A 10,051-nucleotide genomic window follows, 5' to 3' on the forward strand; every position below is an offset into this window, starting at 1 on the left:
CTCTCGTGGGGGCCGGGCAAATTGCTCCACTTGCCCCGCCCTCTGGGCAGCCCTGCTATACACTGAAATTTCCCCCTTGTACTCAAGGCATTGTGAACCAGACTGTATATAGATGTCTTTGATAGGCATATGCCTTTTAATTAATTAATGGTTTTGCAAATAACCAGTTATAGCTTAAGTTAAACACTTTTCCCACACCCCAGCCCTGGCAGAAGCCACAAGGCAGCAGGGGAAGCCCCTATGCCGGACCCCATCTCCAGGAGACGTGCCTGGTGGGGCAGGAAACTTCACAGCACCCTGCTCCTAGTCCCCTAAAGAACCGCAGGATCCAAAACTCCACCACGGCCCTGGGACTGTGGGAGCTCTCACTCCCTGGTACAGCCATGACACAGGGACAGAGCTTCTCCAGTCCTGGTGCTGTGTGGGACAGCAGGGTGGGTGGGAAATGAGCCAAGGAGTTGTGGGGCCGGCGAAATGGTGGGGAGCCCAGGTGGAACATGGCTGAGATCCTGGGGAAGAGGACGAAAGGGATAAGGCCATAGGTGGTGTAGCCAGTGGACAGGGTGGGTAGGGGCCCAACAATTGCTCTGTCCCAGGGCCCAGATAAACTTTAATCATCCTCTGTGCTCCATCTTCTATGTTCAACAGAGGGGAGATTGTTCCATTCAGCAAAAGGAAGAAAGGTTGTCATTGTGCATACCATGAAAGAAGCCCTGCAACGCTTTAAAAGGTATCATGACAGTCCAGAGGGTGGACATCTAGGAATATTCAAAACCAGGAATGCGCTGACATCAAAATACTATTGGCCAGGGATGACAAAAGACATTGCCAGTTGGGTATGTAAAGTAATGAAACAAAATCCTGCTGAATGGTATTTACAATTGAAATAGAAGTTCAAAATGAATGAAAAAAATATAAAAGTATATTTGGTGTGCAAATGTGAACTCTGTTCCCTTGTGATACTATTTCCATAACGAAATGTTCATGTCATCATATTGTTCCATCAAAAACAGGTTGCACAGTGTCTGACTTGCCAGAAAGAGGGAAAGCAATCAAATCTGGATATCACCTTGAAAAGCATAAAGGTGAATTTTTGAATCAGACACGTTATTGTTTATCATTGTCCATGGTTATTTCTGCAATACAATGAGGATTTGATTTTGAAACAAGTCCAATGCATGTAAGTGGCACAGCATAGTGCAGCAATTACCTCTAATATGCCTTCGCACTGGCTGGGGATATTTCTTCTGCTTTACTCTGGTATTGTTTTCAGTCACTCATTCCTGTACTTCTTTTTGTTTGTTTATTCTTTCTTTATTTTTCTTCTGCATTTAAGAGTGGGCTTTCATTTGGATTCTATGGCTGTTGTAACCATACTACATTGTGTGCTCTGCTTCTGACATATGGGTTCATTGAGAACATTTAGTAATAAACATGTGAAGTATGACTGTAACTGGTACCCTTGCATGTAGGTCACTCGGATCTGGGAATTGGTGGGAATGGATTTAATAGGACCGTTACCAGTAACAAAGGATGGATACCAGTATATACTTACAGCCATAGATTATCTTTCAAGATGGGTGGAAGCCTTTCCACTTAGAAAAAAGTCATCATTTGAGGTGGTAGAGATCATGTTCAGCATGATTCTTCGACGTGGATGCCCACAGCGGATACTGACAGATCGTGGTGCAGAATTCAATAATAAGGTAATGATTTCTTTTTTTCTGGTTATTTGTACTATGTACTCAAACTCACTGTCAGGTCACCAATAGATCTCAAACAACCACCATCTTTTCTTTTTATATATATAAACTGCTGTTGGTCACCATCAGTGTTGCTATAAAATTATTTTTCTTCATATCTAACAAAGAAACGAACAACTGCTTGTTTCCAAAACAAATATGAGAAGACATGCTATTCCTGTTGCTAATTACACATAAAAGTAGTGGCAGATACACAAAGGAACATTCCTCTACACAAGTCTATATGTACGTTTATGGTGTAACTTTTTTTCTTTCAGCTTAACTTGTATGTATGTAATAAATTGGGAATAGAATGTAGCTTCACCAGACCATACCACACACAAACCAATGGCTTGGCTGAAAACGCTAATAAATCCATAAAAAGGTAAGTGAATGGGTGGGAATCGTACAGTAGTAATGGCAAGTAGAATGTGCTATACTAGAAGATGCAACTCACAAAAAAATCTTCAAAAGCAATGTGTTCCATGGAAATCTTTTTCATTACGTATTACACCTTTTTGATTGTGTATGATCTGTTTCAAACAAGACCGTACAAGTGACTTTCTTTTCTTAAACAATCAAATCAATGTGCCTTTGTTACAGAGCACTGTGGAAGATGGTTGATGAGTAATTGGGATAAATTACTTGAACCCATTTTGTTTTCTTTGCGAACTGAAATACATGCAACAACAAAAATTTCACCTTTCCGACTAATGTTTTGTGATGACCCAGTGTTTCCAGAAGATGTCTTAGAGAATTACACGGTAAGTGTATGTTATTCCCAGCACCTTTCATGTACAGATGGCATTCTGTGTGCCTTCATTTTACAAATACAACCACTCCTCCATTTGTTTACAAAGATTCCAGAACTGAATAGGTTCGTGGAAGATTTCTGCAAAGAGTACAGCATGAATATGAAATCGAGACATGACGCTGACATTGCGCTGGCCCTAAGTAACATTGCTAAAGCACAAGAAAAACAACAAAGACATTATGCTAAAAGAAAGACTTCTAAATATGGGGAAATAACATTTGAAGTTGGGGACTCTGTTCTGTTACTGAATGCTAGACAGAGAACAAGAAAAGGAGGAGTATTGGAATCTAAATATCGGGGACCATACAAAATTATGAGTGTTGAAGGTAAGAGAGTGAAATTACAAACCATCTCAGGGAAACAGTTAGGAACCATGTACAGTATTGCACACTTAAAACCAGTAAAAGAGCCAACAACATTAGCTGCTGAAAGCACATCAGAGGGAAAAACTGGAACTGAAATTGGAGTTGGTGACACTGAACCAGAAACACCCACGGAAGAGATTAGAGAAGTGGATGGCACTGTATCTCATGACAGCAAAGTGGAAAACATAGAGGTCACAGCAATAGAAAAAGAGGAATATATAGGGCAAGATGTGTCAAACAATGATACAAGTGATGCTGATGACAGTTTTGATGACATGCTTACAGAGGAAGTGGAAGACAAGCAATGGCTTCTGAAAGGTAATTGGTTACCACACCTTTCTTAAACAGATTAACATACTTTATAACTTGAACTATATTAAAGGTTTTCATGTACAAAGTGGCGGCATTGACAGTATTAAAGCAGAGAAAAAGGAAACTGTATTACCATGCATGTAATATGTGTTAATATTTTTTTCCTAGTAAAATTGGTAATGACCAGCAAACACACAGAGAGACTGGAGGCCAAAGTGAGAAACATAAAATTGTATGGCTCTTCATTTCATTGCCTGAAACCGAGAAGCTGGATAAGTGATGAGGTACATTTAAGTACCACTAAACATGTATTTGTTGATGTGATTGATTACTCAAATACCATTGTAATTGTGCTTTTCTTCCATCATGTGTTGTAGGTTATTGATGCATTTTTGAACTGTGTAGTTGAGAAAGCAGATGGAAAGGTAGGCTAGTTACTGTGATACATGACACAATACACTGATGCACTAAGTAAACAATCACGGGTATATGTGGCACAACATATTTAAGTCCAAATGCCCTTGAAATATCAACAGACACCTGAAATTTCAACATTTCTGTGTATATACTGCTGCCAAACATTTACTAAAATGTATTTGGAGGTGCATATCGGACATACAATAGAGGGCCACATTAGTTCTGCTGTACAGTTCAGTGGGTCCATTAATTGAACACAAGTATGCGAACAGCTTAGTCACTTTTTAAAGGAAGTAAGACAGAGCACATTGATTACAAATCATTTTGTTTTTATAGGACTTTCTTACATATACGTATCTGATTTGTAACACTAAGGATCCGTTTCATGTCTGTCTATATTAAATTCATTATGTTCTTGACGTGCCACAATTATTAATGCATTAATAGCTTTGTTGACTGTCAACAGGTACAAGCCATCTCATCAGTAGTTTCCACTGTCATTCTCTCAGGCAGAGCTACACAAATGAAAGTGAAGGTAAATGTTAACACACTTTCATACATAAAATGAAAAAAGAACAATTTCAGTCACTGAGTTAAACACAGTGTGAAACAGCAAATACAATGATATGTTTGATGTGGGGGAGTAGTCTAATAGTAATACATGTAATGAATTTGGGAAATACAGTATAATGTATATTTCATGGTTTGCCTCACTGGAAACTATAATTACATTTCTAATTTCTTTTAAATAAATACAGAGTGAATTACTTCAAAATGATATATTATTGCTTCCTTACCACACACCAGGTCATTGGGTTCTTGTGGTAAGATGTTTTGTATTGTGCTTCTGGATTATGGGCAATAAATGTGGCAATAAATAAGAGATTTGTAACACAGCTATGGTAGTGGTGATATAATTTGCCATGCTGCAGGTTTTCTGTGAGTTCAGCGCATGCAAAGGAAAGTGGAATGTGATTGTTAAAAATACATTGATACTGTCAATTTACATTGTTCATGTAACATGGAAGAACACATTCTGCAAAGAGTTGATTGATTTCACAATATGATTATATGTTGTGTGTTACTGTTACATTACAAACAATAATATGTTAATTGCATACTGATTGTTGATAAATTAGTATAAATTTTTTGAAATAATCACATTACCAATACATTTTATGAATATATTTAAACTTACAGATAGCCTTGATGAAAAAAAAGGAATTGTTAATAATTGACCCCTTGTGTGATGAGATCAGATATGAAAGAACATGCCTGAGGAATTGGAGGTGATTTATTAGATACTTACTTTCACAGTGGACACTAACTGTTCCATTGAAATTTTTTTTAAAGGGAATGTTACAATAATGAGAATAATGTCTTCCTATTAGCTACAAATAAACATTGAAACAGCATGTACTTGTACCAAATGTGCTTAATAATGAACTTTGAGTGAACTTGTGTGATGTGACTCTGGGGAACGACTTCACAGAATGTGGACACACACGAAACAGTAGCATGTTGCATGATTGAGAATGTGTTATTATCAACATGGGGCACAGCAACTCAGGTGACACACTGTGTAAGTGTGAGACAATAATATGAAAACAAGTGTGTCTATATGTGAGCAATAAGTCATTTCAATGACTAAGTAAAAAGCGAGAGAATGGATTTTTATCTATGTCCAGAAACCAGAATGGGAAAAAAAGGAAAGCAAAGCTCATTTATGCAGTCTGCTAATGTACTCTCTAAAAATTTCAGAAACTTCATCAAACGATTAACTAGTAAATCCTCATCTGATTGGAACAGTAAAATTGTGCAGCATCCCAGACAAAGTGATGGCCACAGCTGTGGACCACTCATCTTAAAGGTATTGAATACCAAATTGGCATTATTATTGGTTATATATGTTTAATTATCCATGTTGAAAGTAAATGCCAGAGATTACCAGTGGGCACTGCACTGGTGTCCTTGCCAAGGTGTATGGGGGTGGGCTTGTGGCCACAAGAAGGGATGGGTTCTCCAGTGGCAGGTGCGGTGCTGGGGGACCAGATTCTACCATCCAGCCCTTCCTGACAGCTGCTATTGCAGTGGCCAGGAGCACCAGGCCCTTGTAAATCACTGTAACCCAGAGCCCCTTTTGGACCCCCACAGTAGGCAGCCCTGCCAGGAGCATTTAACAGCATTGCCGGACCCTATGGCAGGGCCGCAGATGTGGGGGCGATGGGATAAAGGGGGCAGTGCTGTTAAAGCATAAAGCACTGCCACATCGGAAGTATAACGTCAGCCATGTATGGTCTGGAACCAGTGGCCAATTCTTACCGGTACACTGGACCAGCCCACTTTCCGTATAGTAAGTATGAGGTTTATTCTAAATATCAGTGTTGTTAGTTTGCAGAAACATATTTGCAGCACAAAGACATCAGTACAGTGGAAACAACACAGAAGGCTAATACTGCGTTTAGAAGACATATAGCAATTCTTCTAATGAAGGAGTCAGGTAATTACTTTCTACCATGTATTGTGGACTCATGAGGCACATGTGAGGATAACATGAAGAGTGGAATTTTGTCACATAACAGACAGTTATCTTAATACCCCTAAAGTGGGATATCTCACAGGTTTGGTTCTGTAATGGTGACTATGAATCAATAATATCTTTAAGTACACAAAAATTTGAATGGGGTGAATGATTGCTATTGATCGACCAGTTAAATGAAATTTGAATTTTTAGATACAGGTGCAGTAAAGTTAAAATTTGAAAAAATTATTCCAAAAAAAGGAAAAGATATGTGTTCAAACCATTGACTGGATTACAATATTGACAATTAATAAATCAAGATTAGCATTTTCAGTGTTGGTCGTAACGTATTCATCATTTCGTAATGCTATATTTATTTTTAAGAAAGCGTGGAGGACTACTGCATATACTGCAACCTTATTGACTGTGAAAAAGAAAGTGAGGATTGCACGATGGTAAGAAACATAGAATTACATGAGAAATATATGCCATAAACTGCGTAAGGATCATGATCCTTGTAAAAATTCCACAACATTAAACATTTTCTTCATGCCAATAGTTATATATTAGGTAACGTTCACATGTGGAAGGAATAGGATGAGTGAATGCAAAGTATGTATAACATAACTTCTGTGATTTCATTTCTTAATTGTTACTTATCAAAGGTCCAGTGTGATTCTTGCAAGAGGTGGGCACATATACCATGCATTACAGAAGGAACCAATCAAGAAAACCTCACATGTGAGAAGAAAGAGTACAAATGCAAGACATGTGCATAGTTCACTTCATTACCAAAAAAAAAAAAAAGCAATAAAGAAAACCCATTGTTTAACTGCCTCTTGTTCAAAACATAATGCAACCCAAAGAAATATATTTCTATGTATACATCAGATTATAATAAATGTTTTTGATGTTAAATAAATTATTCTCTGTATTTCTGTCCATATATATGATGCAAACTATAAAATTGTAAAAGTAATTTTAAAAAATGAAAGTGGTGTCATCATAGGCGTGCTCCATACCCCCAAACCTTACCTCCCTTTTCACGTATTCATACACAAAAAAGCGAAAGAGCGTACCTCAATCATCCAATAGGTCAATTTGGCACATTAGCCAGGAGGAAGCAGATCCTGAGTGTTTTCGACCACAGACTCCATCCCTCCCGATTTGCAACCATCTCCGGACCAGTGACAGGTGCATAGGCAGCCATGTCATTGGAACTAAGCAAGGAGGAAGCCAGTGGAAACAATGAAAGGGGCCACTCTGGTTATCACCTTGGGGTCAGGAGTGTGCCCTGTACCCCCAAACCTTACTTCCCTTTACACGTATTCACACACAAAAAAGCGAAAGAGCATGCCTCGATCATCCAATAGGTCAATTTGGCACATTAGCCAGGAAGAAGCAGATCCTGAGTATTTTCGACCACAAACTCCATCCCTCCCGATTTGCAACCCCATGGACCAGGCGGAGGAAGCAGATCGTGAGTGTTTTCAACCACAAACTCCATCCCTCCCGATCTGCAACCCCATGGACCAGGCGGCAGCAATTCCTGAGCAGGAGCACAGATAGTTTCCTTATGTGACAGAAACTGCAGCTAGTTGGAAAACGGGAGGGTTGCTCAAAGTGACAGAGATCCTGTGCAAGAGAGGTGTATAGGGGTTGTGTAATTGCAAGGAAAGTTATCATTCAGCGGGAGCAAAGTGCTGTTAATTTGAGTAGAAAATCCACATCTGGAACTAAGAATGGCACCTGCCCCTATATGCGCTGAAGCCAAAATGTGCAACGGCGGCTACTGGTTGGGGTGTCTCCGTTTTGGAGGGCCCGGCCTCACACCTCGGTTCTCATTCTGAGAGGTAACGAGCATCCACTGATTTTAACTGGCCCCAATCACCCGCTTGAAGAACATAACTATTGGAACAGACTAGCTGGGGAAGTGGTGGCTTCTCAGGCTCCTGCTGTCCTCAAATGGAGAGTGCTGCCTTTCTGGCAAAGATGCTTTAGTCAAGCAGAAGCTCTCAGGGCAGGGCCTGGTCCCTGGATGACATGTGATAGCCTGGGGTTTACGGGTCAGACTAGAGGAGCTGACACACCCTGCTGGCTGTAAAACCAACGATGAAGGGGCATGAAGGCTGATAAAGGAACAACTGGTTCATGGAATTAAAACATCTGGGTAGAGAAGGCTTCAGTCTAGCTCAACCAGCTCTTTCTAGCGTGCCTGTCTCTGTGGCATCCAGCAACAGAATGCCTGACCCTGCAAGGTGCTGAGCACCTCCTGTGGTGCACCGGTGTCCTCCCTCAGCATCTCGCAGGATGGGACCCTGTAGGGAACAGGGACCTGGCAAATGGGAACAGCCATTCAAATGTTTCTCTCATGCAGCTAGTAGACAACCATGGGGTAAAATGCAGCCCAGAATTTAAGCTCCTAATTAGTGATCAGCAGAGCTCTGTAGGCCTGAGCACACTGGAAGCAAGCCGGACACGGAGCCTAGGTATCCCCCATGTCACTGCAGATGACCATGATGCCAGGCTATGGCAATCCCAGATCTCTCCATGCCTGAATCCACATTGGCAGGATAAACAAAGCAAATCCCTCTGGTGTATGACTGGGAGGCATCCATCCAGTGCTCCAGACAGCAACTCAGACTCATAGACTCTAGGACTGGAAGGGACCTCGAGAGGTCATCGAGTCCAGTCCCCTGCCCTCATGGCAGGACCAAATACTGTCTAGACCATCCCTGTCTAGGACCTATTTCCTTCCAGTCTCTGAAACCACAACTAGCAGCACATGGCTAGCTAGGCCCAGACTCCACATGGGAGAATAAAGAGGGGATGTTAGAGAAGCCAAAGAGAAGACTTTGGAGCCTACATTCATGCCCTGAGAGTTTATTTCAGGATCATTGCCTGAGCATGCACTCTGAACATCAACAACCTCTTCCTAATAGCTGCATCCATTAGCCCTCTCCTTCTGCGGACCACATCCAAGCCGGAACAAGGAAGAGCTTTCTTACGGGGGACCTCTGATAATGCAATTGTGCTATTTTGGTTCATTACCTTTCCTCTCAACTGCATTAGAGAATCAATCTCCTCCTTTGCAGGGCACTGCTTCTTTGGAGCTTAAAACTTCTTGGCTCCTGAGGAAAGCCTTGCTGGGAAGGGAGAAGAGATTTTTGTAAATACCAGGGCCATGAAAGGTGCAATAACAGAACAATGGTTATTCCTGAAATGGATGGGATACAGGATGGAGGTTCCTAAGCTACAGGCTCAGGATCTAACCCAAATTCACTGGGGAGCTTGGAAAGACCATAGCTCATGAATAGCTCACTGAATATAGAACGTCAGGCTGAACCCATAGTCGTGTGAATTGTCCCTTCACTGGGAGGACTCGGGTATGGGTGATTCAGCTGCTGGACCGGGCCCCCAGCCTGGAAGATTTGAGGGGCTGACCCATCCCTGTAGGCTGGGGAGGACCTACCATTCATGTGTTCAGAGTCTGCGGTTTGTTCTGCTGATGCAGCAGAAGGCAGTTTGGATGGAAGCTGAGGACAGTGAAGGTAGTTAGGTGAGGTGAGTCACGGATACTCCTCTAAAACCTCCAGGACAGGCAAAGAACGTGCATCAGGGAATGGTTTGTGAAGTAAGGAGGAGCTGTGTACCGGCCAGAGATGCATTAATTAGGATATCAGAAAATTCTATATCACAGCTCTGCACAAACAGAGGGAGGGAGGGAGGGAAGAGACTTGCAATAGCACAATTGCTGTTTGATGCAGTTTGTTGAAGAGCGAACACAGTCAGCAGCTCTGCTGAGCCTCATCTCAGAGAACAGAGCAGGAGCGATAAATAAGACTGATTCTTGGGGCCCAAGTGAGCAGGATTTCAGAGA

At 41.3% G+C, this 10,051-nt stretch overlaps 1 protein-coding gene across 7 annotated transcripts; it reads left to right on the forward strand.

The window, feature by feature from the left end:
- The first annotated feature begins 2,630 nt into the window (after positions 1-2,630).
- Positions 2,631-7,771, forward strand: LOC127033743 (sentrin-specific protease 2-like). 7 transcript variants are annotated; one of them, XM_050921892.1, is made up of 10 exons: positions 2,631-3,239; positions 3,402-3,517; positions 3,611-3,658; positions 4,117-4,185; positions 4,409-4,474; positions 4,851-4,939; positions 5,412-5,520; positions 6,042-6,150; positions 6,560-6,626; positions 6,837-7,771. In XM_050921892.1, the coding sequence occupies exons 1-10, from the start codon at positions 2,651-2,653 to the stop codon at positions 7,090-7,092; spliced, it is 1,518 nt and encodes a 505-aa protein (XP_050777849.1). In that variant the 5' UTR covers positions 2,631-2,650; the 3' UTR covers positions 7,093-7,771. The 7 variants fall into 7 exon arrangements, 6 of the variants coding, with proteins under 6 accessions (XP_050777849.1, XP_050777854.1, XP_050777850.1 ...); XM_050921897.1 differs by having other exon boundaries at positions 6,556-6,626; positions 6,837-7,091; XM_050921893.1 differs by lacking the exon at positions 3,611-3,658 and having other exon boundaries at positions 6,837-7,770.
- The last annotated feature ends 2,280 nt before the right edge of the window (positions 7,772-10,051 follow it).

This window comes from Gopherus flavomarginatus, chromosome 13, assembly GCF_025201925.1.
Source record: "Gopherus flavomarginatus isolate rGopFla2 chromosome 13, rGopFla2.mat.asm, whole genome shotgun sequence".
Taxonomy (NCBI): Eukaryota; Metazoa; Chordata; order Testudines; family Testudinidae; genus Gopherus; species Gopherus flavomarginatus.